This window comes from Hemitrygon akajei, chromosome 5 (genome assembly GCF_048418815.1).
Source record: "Hemitrygon akajei chromosome 5, sHemAka1.3, whole genome shotgun sequence".
NCBI classification, from domain to species: domain Eukaryota; kingdom Metazoa; phylum Chordata; class Chondrichthyes; order Myliobatiformes; family Dasyatidae; genus Hemitrygon; species Hemitrygon akajei.
The window spans coordinates 269,090-287,353 of NC_133128.1; the positions used below are offsets into that span (position 1 = coordinate 269,090).

The 18,264-nt window shown below is 44.2% G+C and overlaps 1 protein-coding gene across 13 annotated transcripts in view; it reads left to right on the forward strand.

The window, feature by feature from the left end:
* pde9aa (phosphodiesterase 9aa) overlaps positions 1-18,264 on the forward strand; it is a 304,953-nt gene that overhangs the window by 161,991 nt on the left and 124,698 nt on the right. For all 13 annotated transcript variants that reach the window (XR_012098852.1, XR_012098853.1, XR_012098854.1 and 10 more), the window contains one exon: positions 17,331-17,385. Coding sequence is in view for 9 of the 13 variants with exons in the window: in XM_073044718.1 (XP_072900819.1) it covers positions 17,331-17,385 (55 nt within the window). In the remaining 4 variants the exon portion in view is untranslated. The remainder of the gene's footprint in view (positions 1-17,330; positions 17,386-18,264) is intronic.

Consider the following 18,264-nt stretch of genomic DNA (forward strand, 5'->3'; position numbering starts at 1 on the left):
ACTTCCATGCTTACTTTCCTTGTGTCCTTGTGCAGGATACCCTAAAGGTTAACCTCCAGGTTGAGTTGGTTGTGAAGAAGGTGAATGCAATGTTGGCATTCCATTTCTAGAGGTATAGAATATAAGAGCAGGGATGTAATGTTGAAGCTCTATAAGACACTCATGAGATCACACTTGGACTATTGGGTTGAGTTTTAGGCTCCTTATTTTGGAAAGAATATACTGACATTGGAGAGGGTTCAGAGAAAATCCACAAGAATGATTCCAGGAATGAAAGGATTACCATATGAGGAACATCTGGCAGCTCTTGGGCTGTATTTGTTGCCACGATGACTGAGGAGGCCAAGTCATTGGGTGTATTTAAGGCAGAGATAGATAGGTTCTTGATTAGCCAGGGCATCAAAGGGTATGGGAGAAAGCAGGGGAGTGGGGATGACTGGAAGAATTGGATAAGCCCAAGATTGAATGGCGGATCAGGTTTAATGGGCCAAATGGTCTACTTCTGCTCCTATACCTTATGGTCTTATCTAACTTTCTACCTTTCAACAGCTCCAGCACATCGTTTTTCTTAATGTCTATGCACTCAAGCATTTCAGTCCGCTGTAAGTCATCCCCACAACTGCGAAAGTCCTTTTTACTGGTGAACATTGAAGCAAAGCATTCATTAAGTACCTCTGCTACTTCTCCCAGCTCCATGCACATGTTTCCACTATTGTACCTGTTTGGTATCACACGGCTCATCCTCTTGTTCTTCACGTACTTTGATATACTTCACATAGAAGGCTTTGGGGTTTTCCTTAATCCTGGTCATCAAGGCCTTCGTATGGCCCTTTCTAGCTCTCCTATTTTCATTCTTTAGCTCCTTCCTGGCAACCCTGTAATTTTCAACTACCCTAATTAAATGTTTTCCCAAATTGTCTGCTCCTATCCCTCTCCAGTGCTATGGTAAAGGAGTTAGAGTTGTGGCCACTACCCCCAAAATGCACTCCCACCGAGAGATCAGATACCTGACCAGATTTATTTCCCAATACCAGATCAAGCACAGCCTCTCCTCTCATTTGGCTTATCTACATAATGCATCAGGAAACATTCCCGAACACACCTAACAAACTCTGCCCCATCTAAACCCTTTGCTCCAGGGAGATGCCAGTCAATATTAGGGAAGTTAAAATCATCCATCACAACAACCCTATTATTGTTGCACTGTTCCAGAATCTACCTCCCTATCTGCTCTTTGATGTCTCTGTTTCTATTGAGAGGGTCAATAAAAAAACAGCCAGAGTTATTGCCCCCTTCCTATTTTTGACTTCCACCCACAGAGACTCAGTAGACAATCCTTCCATGACTTCCACCTTTTCTGGAGCTATGACACTATCCCTGATTAGCAATGCCTCTCCCCCACCTCTTTGCTTCACACCCTGTCCTTTTTGAAACACCACAAACCCAGCATACTCAGCAGCCACTCTTCCCCTGAGACATCCAAGTAACATAGAAACATAGAAAACCTACAGCACAATACAGGACCTTCGGCCCACAAAGCTGTGCCAAACATGTCCCTACCTTAGAAATGACTATGCTTACCTATAGCCCTCTATTATACTAAGATCCACGAACCTATCTAAAAGTCTCTTAAAAGACCCTATCATATCCACCTCCACCGTTGCCGGCAGCCCATTCCATGCACTCACCACTCTCTGAGTAAAAATATTACCCCTGACATCTCCTCTGTATCTACTCCCCAGCACCTTAAACTTGTGTTCTCTTGTGGCAACCATTCCAGCCCTGGGAAAAAGCCTCTGACTATCTACACGATCAATGCCTCTCATCATCTCTTTCAGGTCACCTCTCATCCTCTGTTGCTCCAAGGAGAAAAGGCAGAGTTCACTCAACCTCTTCTCATAAGGCATGCTCCCCAATCCAGGCAACATCCTTGTAATTCAATCAGGCTCGTAAGGCATGATCTGCCCTTGACAACGCCATGCTGACTACTCCTAATCATATTATGCCTCTCCAAATGTTCATAAATCCTGCCTCTCAGGATCTTCTCCATCACCTTACCAACCACTGAAGTAAGACTCACTGGTCTATCTCTACTCCCTTTCTTGAATAAAGGAACAATATCCGCAACCCTTCAATCCTCCAGAACCTCTCCTGTACCCATTGATGATACAAAGATCATCATCAGAGGCTCAGCAATCTCCTCCCTTGCCTCCCACAGTAGCCTGGGGTGTATCTCATCCAGTCCCAGCGACTTACCCAACTTGATGCTTTCCAAAAGCTCCAGCTCATCCTCTTTCTTAATATCTACATGCTCAAGCTTTTCAGTCTGCTGTAAGTCATCACTTAAATCACCAAGATCCTTTTCCATAGTGAATACTGAAGTAAAGTATTCATTAAGTACTTCTGTTATTTCCTCTGGTTCCATATACATTTCCCATTGTCACACTTGATAGGTCCTATTCTTTCACGTCTTATCCTCTTGCTCTTCACATAAGTCTCTGTAATAGCCACAAAGTCATAGTTCCATGTATTGATCCACAATCTAAGTTCATCTGCCTTGTTTATGATACTCCTTGCATTGAAATGGACACATCTCAAACCATCTGGTTGAATGTATCTTTGCTCTATCATCTGCCTATCCTTCGTCACAAACTTGCAACATGCTGTCTCTACTTGTGTGCCCAACTGCCTCATCCTCTGCCTCTTCACTTCAGTTCCCAACCCTCTGCAAATCTAGTTTAAGCTTTCCCCAATAGTATTAGCAAATCTCATTCCGAGGATATTGGTTCCCCTCCAGTTCAAGGTGCAACCCGTCCCACTTATACAGATCCCTCCTTCCCCAGAAAAAGTTCCAATGATCGAAAAACTTGAAACCCTGCCCCCTGGACCATCTCCTCAGCCACTCATTCATCTGTGCTATCTTTCTGTTTTGACCTTCCCTAGCTCATTCACCTGGAGTAATCCGGAGATTACCACCTTGGAGGTCTTGCTCTTCAGCCTCCTTCCTCACTCCCTAAACTTAAGGTGCAAGACCTCTACCCCTCTTCTGCCCATGTCATTGGTACCAACATGTACCATGACCTCCAGCTGCCCACCTTCCCCTTCAAGAATATTCTGCAACTGCTCAGAGACATTGTGGACCCTAGCACCCAGAAGGCACCACATTATCCTGGAGTCTCTTTTGCTGCTGCAGAATCTCCTATCTGTCCCCCAAACTATTGTCCCCTTTGACTATTGCTCCAACTGACTTCACCCTACCTTTCTGTAGGTGATGTATCTAAATGTGCATAGTATAAGAAATAAGGAAGACAATCTTGCTTTCCCTATTACAGATTGCCAGGTATGATGTTATGGCCATCACCAAATCGTGGCTAAAGGGTGGTTGTAGTTGAGAGCTGATTCTCCAAGGTTACACATTATATCGGAGGGATAAGAAGGTAGGTAGAGGGGGAAGATAGACTGGGAAGTTTTTAAAAACCTACAGAGAGCAATTAAAAAATCATTAGAATGGAAAAGATAAAACATGAAAGCAAGCTAGCAAATAATATCAAAGTGGGTAGTAAAAGCTTTTTCAAGTATGTTAAAAAAAGAAAGAAAGATGAGAGTGGATATAGGACCGCTAGAAAATGAGACCAGAGGAATAATAACGGGGAACAAGGAGATGGCTGATGAACTAAATGAGTATTTTGCATCAGTCTTCACTGTGGAAGATACTAGCAGTATGCCTGACGTTGTGTGTGAAGGAAGAGAAGTGGGTGCAGTTACTGTTACAAGGGAGAAGGTGCTCAAAAAGTTGAAAGACCTAAAGGTACATAAGTCACTGGGACCAGAGAAACTGCACCCTAGGGTTCTGAAAGAGGTAGTGTTAGAGATTGTAGTGGCATTAGTAATGATCTTTCAAAAATCATTGGACTCTGGCATGGTGCCAGAGGACTGAAAAATTGCAAATGTCACTCCAGTCTTTAAGAAAGGAGGAAGGCAGCAGAAAGGAAATTATAGACCAGTGAGCCTGATCTCAATGGTTGGGAAGATGTTAGGGTCAATTTTTAAGGATGAGGTGATGGAGTACTTGGTGACACAAGACAAGATAGGACAAAGTCAACATGGTTTCCTTCAGGGAAAATCCTGCCTGATGTACCTGTTGAAATTCTTCGAGGAGATTACAAGTAGGATACATAAAGGGGATGCAGTGGATGTTGTATATTTGGACTTTCAGAAGGCCTTTGATAAGGTGCCACACATGCGGCTGCTTCCCAAGTTAAGAGCCCCTAGTATTACAGGGAAGTTACATGGTTAGAACATTGGCTGATTGGTAGGAGGCAGCGAGTGGGAATAAAAGGATCCTTTTCTGGTTGGCTGCCAGTGACTAGTAGTATTCCACAGGGGTCGGTTTTGGGAACACTTCTTTTTATGTATATAAAAGATTTGGGTGATGGAATAGATGACTTTGTTGCCATGTTTGCAGATGATACGAAGATTGGTGGAGGGGCAGGTAGTGTTGAGGAAACAGGTAGGATGCAGAAGGATTTAGACAGATTAGGAGAATGGGCAAGAACATGGCAAATGAAATACAATGTTGGAAAATGCATGGTCATGCGCTTTGGTAGTAGAAATAAATGTATGGACTATTTTCTGAACCGGGAGGAAATCCAGGAATCTGATATGCAGAGGGACTTGGGAGTCCTTGTACAGAACATCCTGAAGGTTAGCTTGCAGGTTGAGTCGGTGGTGAGGAAAGTAAATGCCATGTTAGCATTCATTTCAAAAGGTCTAGAATACAAGAGCAAGGATGTGATACTGAGGTTTTATAAGGTACTGGTGAGGCCTCACCTTGAGTATTGTGAACAGTTTTGGGCCCTCATCCTACAAAAGATGTGCTGGCATTGGAGATGGTCTAGAGGAGGTTCACAAGGATAATTCCAGGAATGAAAGGGTTTCAGATGAGGAACGTTTGATGGCTCTGGGTCTGTACTTGCTGGAATTCGGAAGGATGGGGGGAGATCTCACCGAAACCTTTCGAATGTTGTAAGTCCAAGACAGAGTAGATATGGAAAGGATATTTCCCATGGTGGGAGACCCTAGGACAAAACGGCACAGCCTCAGGATAGAGGGGTGCCCTTTCAAAACAGAGATGCAGAGAAATTTCTTTAGCCATAGGGTGGTGAATTTGTGGAATTTGCTGCCACATGCAGCTGTGGAGGCCAGGTCATTGGGTGTATTTAAGGCAGAGATTGATAGGTTCTCGATTGGACATGGCATCAAAGGTTATGGGGAGAAGGCCAGGAACTGGGGCTGAAGAGGAGATGACAGAAAGGATCAGCTGAGATTGACTGGTGGAGCAGACACAATGGGCCAGATGGCCTAATTCTGCTCTTATGTCGTATGGTCTTAAGGTCTTCTGAGGCTCAGAGCTGACCACAGTACTGTTGATCTGACTGCTGCTGCCATGCTCAGTAGGTCAACCCCTTCAGCAGTATCCTGTAGCTGAGGGAGTGACCACAGTGGACCCTGAACTGACTTCTTTCTCCCTTTACCTCTCTCTCGGTGTTCACCCATCTGCTCCCCAAATTCTGCACTCTGGATGTAACCACCTGCTCAATAGTCATACCTATCAATTGTTCTGCCTCCCGAATAATCCTAAGTTCATCGAACTCTAGCCTCAGCTTCTTAACGCGGTCCTTCATGAGTTGGAGTAGGTTTCACTTCCTGCAAGTGTAGTCTTCAGGAAGACCATCAGGTCCCATGAATTCCCACATCCGACAGGAGGAGCATTCCACTGCCATATCTGCCATCCTGCCTGCACTGTACAATGGGCAACCAAGACCAAATCTTCTAACCTGTTTCTTTGGCCTCAGACTCTCTTGTCAAAGCCTCTTGAGTCAAAGCCTGCCACTCCCACTCTCACTGCTGGACTAGTCCGAACAATGGCCACCCCACTTGTCTCTTCTGTACTTTTATTTGCTTTGAAGTGCTCTGTTACCACTGCTGATTGGGCCTCTGGAATGTCTGAATGCCTGTAAAGCTCTCCTTTTATACAAGCTTCGCCAATTTGTGAGTAACCTTCTTGCACTGCTCTGCTCCTGCCACTGATTGTGTTGCTAATTCACACCCTGACCAATCAAGAATCTATCAAACTCTGCCTTAAATATACATACAGATTTGGCCTCCATAGCTGCTTGTGGCAACAAATTCCATAGAGTCACCACTCTCTAGCTAAAGAAATTGCCCTCGTCTCTATTCTAAAGGGACGCCCCTCTATTCTAAGACTGTATCCTCTGGTCTTAGACTGTCCCACCATAGGAAACAGCCTCTCCACATACAGTATCAAGGGCTTTCACTATTTGACAGGTTTCAATTAGGTCACCCCTCATTCTTCTGAATTCCAGAGAATACAGGCCCAGAACTATCAAATGCTCTTCATATGACAAGCTGTCAAATGACAAACTTGGAAAATCATTTTTGTGAACCGCCTTTGAGCCCTCCCCAGTTTTAGCACATTCTTTCTAAGATAAGGGACCTAAAACTACTCACAATACTTCAAGTGAGGTCTCACCAGAGCTTTATAAAGTCTCAACATTACATCCTTGCTTTTATATTCTAGCGCTCTTGAAATAAATGCTAGCATTGCATTTGCCTTCCTCACCACAGACTCAACCTGGAAATTAACCTTTAAGGAATCCTACATAATGACTCCTAAGTCCCTTTGCACCTCTTTTTTTGTATTTTCTCTCCATTTAGAAAATAGTCAACCCATTCATTTCTTCTACCAAAGTGCATAACCATAAACTTCCCGACACTGTATTCCATCTACCACTACTTTGACCATTCTAATCCAAGTCCTTCTGTAGCCTCTCGGCTTCCTCAAAACTACCTACCCCTCTACCTATCTTTGTATCCTCTGCAAACTTTGTAACAAAGCCATCAATACACCAAATCATTAATGTATAATGTGAAAAGAATGGTCCCAGCAGAGACCCCTGTGGAACACAACTCATCACTGGCAGCCAACCAGAAAAGACTCCCGTTATTCCAATTCTTTACTTTCTGCCAGTAACCAGTGCTTTATCCATGCCTGAATCTTCCCTGTAATACCATGGGCTTATAGCTTGTTAATCAGCCTCATGTGTGGCATCTTGTTAAAGGCCTTCTGAAAATCCAAGTACGCAACATCAACTAATTTTCCTTTGTCTATCCTGCTTGTTATTTCTTCAAAGAATTCCAACAGATTTGTCGGGCAAGATTTTCCCTTGAGGAAACTATGCTAACTATGGCCCATTTTGCATGTGGCTCCAAGTGTCCTGAAACCAAATCCTTAACAATCGACTCCAACATCTTCCCAACAACTAAGGTCAGACTTACTGGCCTATAATTTCCTGTCTTCTGCCTCTCTCCCTTTTGGAAGAGTGAAATGAGATTGGCAATTTTTCATTCTTTCAGAACCAGTCCAGTATTGAGTAATTCTTGAAAGATCATTACTAATGCCTCCACAATCTCTTCAGTCACTTCTTTCAGAACCCTTGGTGTACACCATCTGGTCCAGGTGACCTATCTACCATCAACCTTTCAGTTTCCCAAGAATCTTCTTCCTAGTAATGGTAACTTCGCACACTTCATGACTCCTGACACATGAAACTTCTACCATACTGCTAGAGTGTTCCACAGTGAAGAATGATGTAAAATACTTATTCAGTTCATTCGCCATTTCCTTAGCCCCCCATTACTACCTCTCCAGCTTCATTTCCTGTCATGGTCCAGTCCGTGGACTCCAGACTCCGGGTCTTCCGGCGTTCCCTTGTCTCATTTGGGCTTAATCGTAGGCACCTGATTCTTGTCTTGGGGCCAGGAATATAAGTGGCCCTGGGTTTGAGGCTGGTGGCTGGTTTGTCTTGTCAGTATCCTGTCCTGATCTCTGTGGTGTTTGCCTTGTCAGAATCCTGTCCTGATCTCTGTGGTGTTTGTCTTGTCAGAATCCTGTCCTTATCTCTGTGGTGTTTGTCTTGTCAGTATCCTGTCCTGATCTCTGTGGTGTTTGTCTTGTCAGAATCCTGTCCTTATCTCTGTGGTGTTTGTCTTGTCAGAATCCTGTCCTTGTCTCTGTGGGGTTTGTCTTGTCAGAATCTTGTCCTTATCTCTGTGGTGTTTGTCTTGTCAGAATCCTGTCCTTGTCTCTGTGGGGTTTGTCTTGTCAGAATCCTGTCCTTGTCTCTGTGGGGTTTGTCTTGTCAGAATCCTGTCCTTGTCTCTGTGGGGTTTGTCTTGTCAGTAGCCTGTCCTTGTCTCTGTGGGGTTCATCTTGTCAGTATCCTGTCCTTGCCTCTGTTGGGTAAGTCAGTCTGTCATTGTTGTTACCCTGAGGCTGGACTGTTCCCTTCTGTCCCTCTGAAGTCCTGCTGGCAAACTATGCCTGGAGCCCAACCGGGCAGCCTGTACCTGGAGCCCCACCCTGATTCGCCTTGCCTCTGCCAGGAGTCTCACCCTGTTTGGAACTGTCTGCCTGTGTCCACGCCTTTGCTAGGTAGGTCTGGCCGTTTTGCCGCTACCTAGCATTGGGAACTGTCTCATCATGTTCTGCGTAATGAGTCCCGGCCCTACATCCTGTACCCAAGGAGGGGTCCCGGCTCGGTGTTCCAATTTCCTGTCTCTCCTTCGACCAAGGCGTGTGTTCCTGTTCTCCCTTGACCAAGGCTCTGTGTTCTCGTAGAACCATAGAACATTACAGCACAGAAACAGGCCTTTTGGCCTTCCTTGGCTGTGCCGAACCATTTTCTGCCTAGTCAGTAGACAATAGACATAGACAATAGACAGTAGGTGCAGGAGTAGGCCATTCGGCCCTTCTAGCCAGCACCACCATTCACTGTGATCATGGCTGATCATACACAATCAGTACCCCATTCCTGCCCTCTCCCCATATCCCTTGACCCCACTATCTATAAGAGCTCTATCTAACTCTCTCTTGAATGCATCCAGAGACTTGGCCTCCACTGCCTTCCAGGGCAGAGCATTCCACATATCCACCACTCTCTGGGTGAAAAAGTTTTTCTGCATCTCTGTTCTAAATGGCCTACCCCTTATTCTTAAACTGTGGCCTCTAGTTCTGGACTCACCCATCAGAGGGAACATGCTTCCTGCCTCCAGTGTGTCCAATTCCTTAATAATCTTATATGTTTCAATCAGATCCCCTCTCATCCTTCTAAATTCCAGTGTATACAAGCCCAGTCGCTCCAATCTTTCAACATATGACAGTCCTGCCATTCCAGGAATTAACCTTGTGAACCTACGCTGCACTCCCTCAATAGCAAGAACGTCCTTCCTCAAATTTGGAGACCAAAACTACACACAATACTCCAGGTGGGGTCTCACCGGGGCCCTGTACAGCTGCAGAAGGACCTCTTTACTCCTATACTCAATTCCTCTTGTTATAAAAGCCAGCATGCCATTAGCTTTCTTCACTGCCTGCTGTACCTGCATGCTTGCTTTCATTGACTGATGTACAAGAACACCTAGATCTCATTGTACTTCCCCTTTTCCTAACTTGACTCCATTTAGATAGTAATCTGCCTCCCTGTTCTTGCCACCAAAGTGGATAACCTCATATTTATCCACATTAAACTGCATCTGCCATACATTTGCCTACTCACCCAACCTGTCCAAGTCACCCTGCATTCTCATAACATCCTCCTGACATTTCACACTGCCACCAAGCTTTGTGTCATCAGCAAATTTGCTAATGTTACTCTTATTCCCTTCATCTAAATCATTAATGTATATTGTAAACAGCTGCGGTCCCAGCACCGAACCTTGCGGTACCCCACTGGTCACAGCCTGCCATTCCGAAAGGGACCCGTTAATCGCTACTCTTTGTTTCCTGTCAGCCAGCCAATTTTCAATCCATGTCAGTACTCTGCCCCCAATACCATGTGCCCTAATTTTGCCCACTAATCTCCTATGTGGGACTTCATCAAAAGCTTTCTGGAAGTCCAGGTATACTACATCCACTGGCTCTCCCTTGTCCATTTTCATAGTTACATCCTCAAAAAACTCCAGAAGATTAGTCAAGCATGATTTTCCCTTCATAAATCCATGCTGACTCGGACTGATCCTTCTACTGCTATCCAAATGTGTTGTAATTTTTTCTTTTATAATTGACTCCAGCATCTTTCCCACCACTGACGTCAGGCTAACTGGTCTATAATTCCCTGTTTTCTCTCTCCCTCCTTTCTTGAAAAGTGGGACAACATTAGCCACCCTCCAATCAGCAGGAACTGTTCCTGAATCTATAGAACATTGGAAAATGATTACCAATGCATCCACGATTTCTAGAGCCACCTCTTTAAGTACCCTGGGATGCAGACCATCAGGTCCCGGGGACTTATCAGCCTTCAGACTCAACAGTCTATCCAACACCGTTTCTTGCCAAATATAAATTTCCTTCAGTTCATCCTTTACCCTAGTTCCTTTGGCCACTATTACATCTGGGAGATTGTTTGTGTCTTCCCTAGTGAAGACAGATGCAAAGTACCTGTTCAACTCGTCTGCCATTTCCTTGTTCCCCATAATAAATTCACCCATTTCTGTCTTCAATGGCCCAATTTTGGTCTTAACTTTTTTTTGCTATTCACATACCTAAAGAAGCTTTTACTATCCTTCTTTATATTCTTGGCTAGTTTACCTTCGTACCTCATTTTTTCTTGGTGTATTGCCTTTTTTGTTATCTTCTGTTGCTCTTTAAAAGCTTCCCAGTCCTCCGGTTTCCCGCTTATCTTTGCTATGTTATACTTCTCTTTTATTTTTATACTGCCCTTTACTTCCCTTGTCAGCCACGGCCGCCCCTTACTCCCCTTAGGATCTTTCTTCCTCTTTGGAATGAACCGATCCTGCACCTTCTGCATTATTCCCACTGACCTGCACCCAGGCCATATCCCTACAAACCCTCTCATCCATATACCTGTCCAAGTTTTTCTTAAATGTCAAAAGTGAGCCCGCATTCACCACTTCATCTGGTAGCTCATTCCACACTCCCATCACCCTCTGTGTGAAGAAGCCCCCCCCCCCAATGTTCCCTTTAAACTTTTCCCCCTTCACCCTTAACCCATGACCTCTGGTTTTTTTCTCCCCTGGCCTCAGTGGAAAAAGCCTGCTTGCATTCACTCTATCTATACCCATCATAATTTTATACATCTCTATCAAATCACCCCTTATTCTCCTACACTCCAGGGAATAAAGTCCTAACCTATTCAACCTTTCTCTGTAACTCAGTTTCTCAAGTCCCGGTATCATCCTTGATAAACCTTCTCTGCACTCTTTCAACCTTATTAATATCCTTCCTGTAATTAGGTGACTAAAACTGCACATAATACTCCAAATTCGGTCTCACCAATGTCTTGTACAACCTCACCATTACATTCCAACTCTTATACTCAATACTCTGAAATATAAAGGCCAATGTACCAAAAGTTCTCTTTACGTTCCTATCCACCTATGACGCCACTTTTAGGAAATTATGTATCTTTACTCCCAGATCCCTCTGTTCTACTGCACTCCTCAGTGTCCTACCATTTACCTTGTATGTTCTACCTTGGTTTGACCTTCCAAAGTGCAATAGCTCATACATGTCCGCATTAAACTCCATCTGTCATTTTTCAGCCCATTTCTCCAACTGGTCCAAATCCCTCTGCAAGCTTCGAAAACCTTCCTCACTGTCCACTACACCTCCAATCTTTGTATCATCAGCAAATTTGCTGATCCAATTTGCAACATTATCATCCAGATCATTGATATAGATGACAAATAACAATGGACCAAGCACTGATCCCTGTGGCTCACCACTAGTCACAGGCCTCCACTTAGAGTATCAATCCTCCACTACCACTCTCTGGCTTCTTCCATTGAGCCAATGTCTAATCCAATTTACTACTTCTCCATGTATCCCTAATGACTGAATCTTCCTAACTAACCTCCCATGCGGGACCTTGTCAAAGGCCTTACTGAAGTCCATGTATACAACATCCACTGCCTTCCCTTCATCCACTTTCCTGGTAACTTCCTCGAAAAACTCTAATAGATTGGTTAAACATGACCTACCACACACAAAGCCATGCTGACTTTTTCTAATAAGTCCCTGTCTATCCAAATACTTGTAGATCCTATCTGTTAGTATTCCTTCCAATAACTTACCTACTACCAATGTCAAACTTACCGGCCTATAATTTCCTGGCTTACTTTTTGAGCCTTTTTTAAACAATGGAACTACATGAGCTATCCTCCAATCCTCCGGCACCTGACCCGTGGATATCGACATTTTAAATATTTCTGCCAGGGCCCCTGCAATTTCAACATTAGTCTCCTTCAAGGTCCGAGGGAATACCCCTGTCAGGTCCTGGGGATTTATCTACTCTGATTTGCCTCAAGACAGCAAGCACCTCCTCCTCTTTAATCTGTATAAGTTCCATGACCTCCCTACTTGTTTGCCTTGTTTCCATAGACTCCTTTCCAGGTTCCTTAGTAAATACAGATGCAAAAAACCCATTTAATATCTCTCCCATTTCTTTTGGCTCCATACATAGCCGACCATTCTGATCTTCAAGAGGACCAATTTTATCCCTTACTATACTTTTGCTCTTAACATACCTGTAGAAGCTCTTAGGATTATCCTTCACCCTTACTGCCAAAGCAACCTCATGTCTTCTTTTAGCTTTCCTGATTTCTTTCTTAAGTATTTTCTTACTCTTTTTATACTCCTCAAGCATTTTATTTCCTCCCTGTTGCCGAAACATGTTATACATCTCTCTCTTCTTCTTTATCAGTGTTCCAATATCCCTCGAGAACCAAGGTTCCTTATTCTTATTCATTTTGCCTTTAACCCTGACAGGAACATACAAACTCTGCACTCTCAAAATTTCTCCTTTGAAGGCCTCCCACTTACCAATCTCATCCTTGCCAGAGAACAACCTGTCCCAATCTACGTTTTTTAGATCCTTTCTCATTTCTTCAAATTTGGCCTTTTTCCAGTTTAGTACTTCAACCCAAGGACCAGATCTATCTTTATCCATGATCAAGTTGAAACTAATGACTTTATGATCACCGGAACCAAAGTGTTCCCTTACACACACTTCTGTCACCTGCCCTAACTCATTTCCTAATAGGAGATCTAATATTGCATCCTCCCTAGTTGGTACATCTATATATTGATTGATCATCTTGTCAATGTGCCTTGCCCAGCCCAGTGCTGGGGTTCCCTCATCCTGTGCTGGGGTTTCTTTGTCCTGTCCATGAGTTTCACGTCCAGTCCTGTGCCTCTCCTCGTTCTGTAGCCACGTCTTGTCCTCGACTGGGACTGGAGCCCGAGCCTGAGTCAAGACCCAGGTTCTGGGTCCTTGTCCAGTCTCTGGCTTGGAGTCCAAGCCCAGGCCCCTAGTTCCCAGCTCCATGTCCTGGTTCCGCTATCCTCGTCAAGTCCTAGCACAGGCCCGGAGTCCTTGTCTTGTCCGGGGCCTGTGTCATGTCCAGCGTCCTTTCTTCCTCACTCTCCTTGCTTCCTTTTCATGCCTAGTCCTGTTCCTGGTAGTTCAGTGTCTGTGTCTTGCTTTTGGGTCATCTCCCAGTGCCCATCATATGACATTTCCAAGTGGTCTGATATCCACTCTTGCCTCTCTCTTGCACTTCATATATCTGAAGAAACTTTTGGTGTCCTCTTTAATATTATTGGCTAGCTTACTTCTGTGTTCCATTTTTACATTCTTCATTACTTTTTTAGTTCCCTACTGATGGTGTTTGAAAGCTTCCTATTCCTCTAACTTCCTGCTAATTTTTGCTCTATTATATGTCCTCTCTTTGGCTTTTATGTTGGCTTTGACTTCTCTTGTAGCCACAGTTCTGTCATCTTACCTTTAGAATACTTCTTCCTCTTTGGGATGTATATATTCCTTTGCTGTAATTCTTCGAGGAGATTACAAGTAGGATAGATAAAGGGGATGCAGTGGATGTTGTATATTTGGACTTTCAGAAGGCCTTTGATAAGGTGCCACACATGTGGCTGCTTCCCAAGTTAAGAGCCCCTAGTATTACAGAGAAGTTAATAACATGGTTAGAACATTGGCTGATTGGTAGGAGGCAGCGAGTGGGAATAAAAGGATCCTTGTCTGGTTGGCTGCCAGTGACTAGTGGTGTTCCGCAGGGGTTGGTGTTGGGACTGTTTTTTATGCTGTATATAAATGATTTAGATGATGGAATAGATGGCTTTATTGCCAAGTTTGCAAATGATATGAAGATTGGTGGAGGGGCAGGTAGCATTGAGGAAGCAGGTAAGCTGCAGAAAGATTTAGAAAGATTAGGAGAATGGGCAAGAAAGTGATAAATGAAATACAATGTTGGTAAATCCATGGTTATGCATTTTAGAAGAAATAAATGTGCAGACTCCCAAGGCCTAAAGGTTAAATTACAGGTAGAGTCGATGGTGAGGAAGGCAATTGCAATGTTAGCATTCATTTCAAGAAGTGTAGAAGTCTAGAATACAAGAACAGTGATATGATGCTGAGGCTTTATAAGGCACTGGTGAGGCCTCACCTTGAGTATTGTGAACAATTCTGGGCTCCTCATCTAAGAAAAGATGTGTTTGAATTGGGGAGGGTTCAGAGGATGTTCACAAGGATGATTCTGTGAATGAAAGGTTATCGTTTGAGGAACATTTGATAGCTCTGGGTCTGTACTTGCTGAAATTTAGAAGGACCAGGGGGTATCTCATTGAAAACTTTTGAATGTTGAAAGGCCTAGACAGAGTAGATGTGGAAAGGATATTTCCCATGGTGAGGTGAGTCCAGAATAAGAGGGCACAACCTCGGGATGGATGGGCAATCAGTTAAAACAGATATGGAGAAATTTCTTTAGCCAGAGGGTGGTTAATTTGTGGAATTTATTAGCACAGGCAGATGTGGAGGCCAGGTCGTTGGGTGTATTTAAGGCCGATCTTCATCAGTTCTTGATTGGACATGGCATGAAAGGTTACGGGGAGAAGGCTGGGGAGTGGGGCTGAGGAGGAGAAAAAACAATCAGCCATGATTGAATGCTGGAGCAGACTCGAGGGGCCAAATGGCCTAATTCTGCTCCTATGTGTTATGGTCATATATACCCTGTGCCTTCTGAACTGTTTCCAGAAATTCCAGCCATTGCTGCTCTGCCATCATCCCAGCTAGTGTTCTTTTCCAATCGAATATGGCCAGCTCCTATCACATGCCTCTGTAATTCCCTTCACTCCACTGTAATACTGATGCATCTGACTTTAGCTTCTCCTCAAAAGTCAGGGCGAGTTTGATCATATTATGATCACTTATCCCTAAGGATTGTTTTACCTTAAGCTCCCTAATTCCTGTTCATTGCACAGCACCCAATCTAGAATAGCTGATCTCCTGGTGGGCTCAACCAAGAGCTGCTCTAAAAAGCCATCTCATAAGCATTTCAGAAATGCCTCCTCTTGGAATCCAGAACCAACCTGATTTTCCCAATCTACCTGCATATTGAAATCCCCCGAGACGATTGTAACATTGCCCTTTTTGCATGCATTTTCTATCTCCCCTTGTTATTTGTAGACCATATTTTTACTACTGTTTGGGGGTCTGTATATAACTCCCATCAGGGTCTTTTTACCCTTGCATTTCCTTAGCTCAATGCACAATAATTCAACACCTTAGTCACCTCTTTCTAATGATTTGACTTCATTTTTTACCAACAGAGTAACACCGCCCCCTCTGGTTTCCTGCCTGTCCTTTCGATACAATGTGTATCCTTGGACATTAAGCTCCCAGCTATAATCTTCCTTCAGCCATGATTCAATGATGCTGACAATGTCATACATGCTGATCAGTAACTGTGCTATAAGTTCATCTACCTTATTCTGAGCATTTAGATGTTACACCTTCAGTTTTGTACTCACCCTTTTTGATTTTGTCCACTTTTTACATTGCAAGTCATCCTGTTGACTGCAATTTTGGCCTATCAACAGCCTCTCCTTGCTAGGAGTCTCACTACACATTACATCTGTTTGTAAACCAACTATCTCAACTTCAGCGATATCACTCCATTTCCTATCTCCCTGCCAAATTAGTTTAAACCCACCTGAACAAATCTAGCCAATCTGCCTACAAGGATATTGGACCCCAAGCAAGAGAAAATCTGCAGGTACTGGAAATCTGAGCAACACACAAAATGCTGGAGGAACTCAGCAAGCCAGGCAGCATTCATGGAAAAAGCACAGTTAACGTTTCAGGCTGAAACCATTCAGCAGGACATTGGACCAGCTCGAGTTCAAGTCCCATTTGTACAAGTCATACCTTCTGCAGAGGAGACCCCAATCATTGATAAATCTGAATCCCCACACCAGTTCTTCAGCTATGCATTCACTTTTCAAATCATTCTATTCTTACCCTAACTGGCATGTGGCACAGGCAGCGATTCAGAAATTACTACCTTGGAGGTCCTGTTTCTCAGCCTTCTACCTAGCTCCCTAAAATCTCTCTCCAGAACCTTGTCTACTTATGTCATTGGTGCCAATATGCACCAAAACTTCTGGCAGCTCACCCTCACCCTTGAGAATGCCAAGGACCTGAACTGAGTAATCCCTGATCCTACCACCAGGAGGTAACATACCAGCTGGATGTCTCTATTATGCCCACAGCACCTCGTCTCTGTTCCTCTGATTTAGGAATCATCTATCAACACTGCAGTCCTCTTCACCTCTCTGCTCTTCTGAGCTACAGCACCAGACTCGGTCACTGTGGCTACCTGGGGTAGGTCAACCCCCTCAATAGTATCTAAAGTTGTATAATTATTATTGAGGGGAACAGCCATGGGTGTACTCTGCACTGGCTGTGCATTTCCCCTCTTTCTCCTGACAGTCACCCAGTTCCCTGTCTTCTGCAACCTAGGGGTGACTACTTTCCTGTAGCTCCTATCTATCACCTCCTCATTCTTTTGTATGAGTCAAAGGTCACTGATCTGCAGCTCCATTTTGTTAATACATTCTCTCAGGAGCTGCAGCTCACTGCACCTGGTGCAGCAGTGTTCCTCTGGGGGGACTGGAGGTGAACCAAGCCACTCTGAGCACCAGCACACTCCAAATCATCATTGAACACTGTGGTCCCAACTCTGATCCCTATTGAACTCCATTACTCACTGGGAGCCATCCTGAAAAGGACTATCTTCTGCCAGTCAGCTAACCTTCTCCCCAATGGACTGGGATGGGCTCTGGCACTGTAGATGTTGTGCTGGCGATGGGGACTGTGACTATGGTGGGCTTTGACACTGTAGATGCTGTGCTCTAACTCTGCTCTAAAATACAGCTTACTGGACCAGAAGAAGTTGATCCCACGCCGTGATGTTCCGTCATTTTCAAAGGTAACTGAGGTTCTAACCAATGGGGACCAGTCTTAGTCTGTTCCAACTCTGCTTATTTGCAAATCACTTTTCACAATCTGAGCACCTTGACATGACAACTCATGTACTGTCCATCCCTATTGGCCCTGCCTTCTTGAGGCAATGTAGCCTTTCTGATGAAGATTCTCCTAATTCTAGTATTTAGATCAAGTGAACAGCTCAAATAAATTTTTCCTTGTCTGGATGATGCATAGGTTAGATGGTAACTTGTATGTGCCTAAGCATCAGCTGCCCACATCTTTGTTGGTGGACTAGGGCTTAGGCAGTGATGTCAGCTAAGTTAGGTGAGTAATGGAGTGTATTCCGTCAGTGGCACAAACTGTAGCCACTTGCAATGGTAGTGAAGGAATTGAGTGTTTAGGCTAGATCATGGGATACTAGTCCTGGAAGGTGTGAACCTACTTGAGTGCTGTTGGAGGGGCACCCATCCAGACAAGTAGAGTGTTCCATCAAGCTCTCGTCTCATATCTCATAGGTGGTGGTAAGGCTTTGGTTGGTGAGAATGGGCAGCTTCCAAACCTTTCTTCTAGCTGCAGTACTTCTCTGGCAGTCAGGCTGAGCTTCTAGTCACGGATGTTGATGGTGGAGGACTCAGCAAGGGTTGGGAAATTGAAGATAGGTAGTTACTGTAGATTCCTTATTGTGGAGAAAATTATTGTCTGGTATCTTTGTGACAAGGGCAGCTCTTGGCAGTGTTGTAGAACACAGATATATAGTTCCCTGAAAGCCGTGACACTGTTTGACAGGGTGGTGAAGAGACACATAGCACACTTGATTTCAACAGCTGGGTCATTGAGTAACTATAATTACCAGATGTGTGGCGTCCGTCGGTCGTGTTCG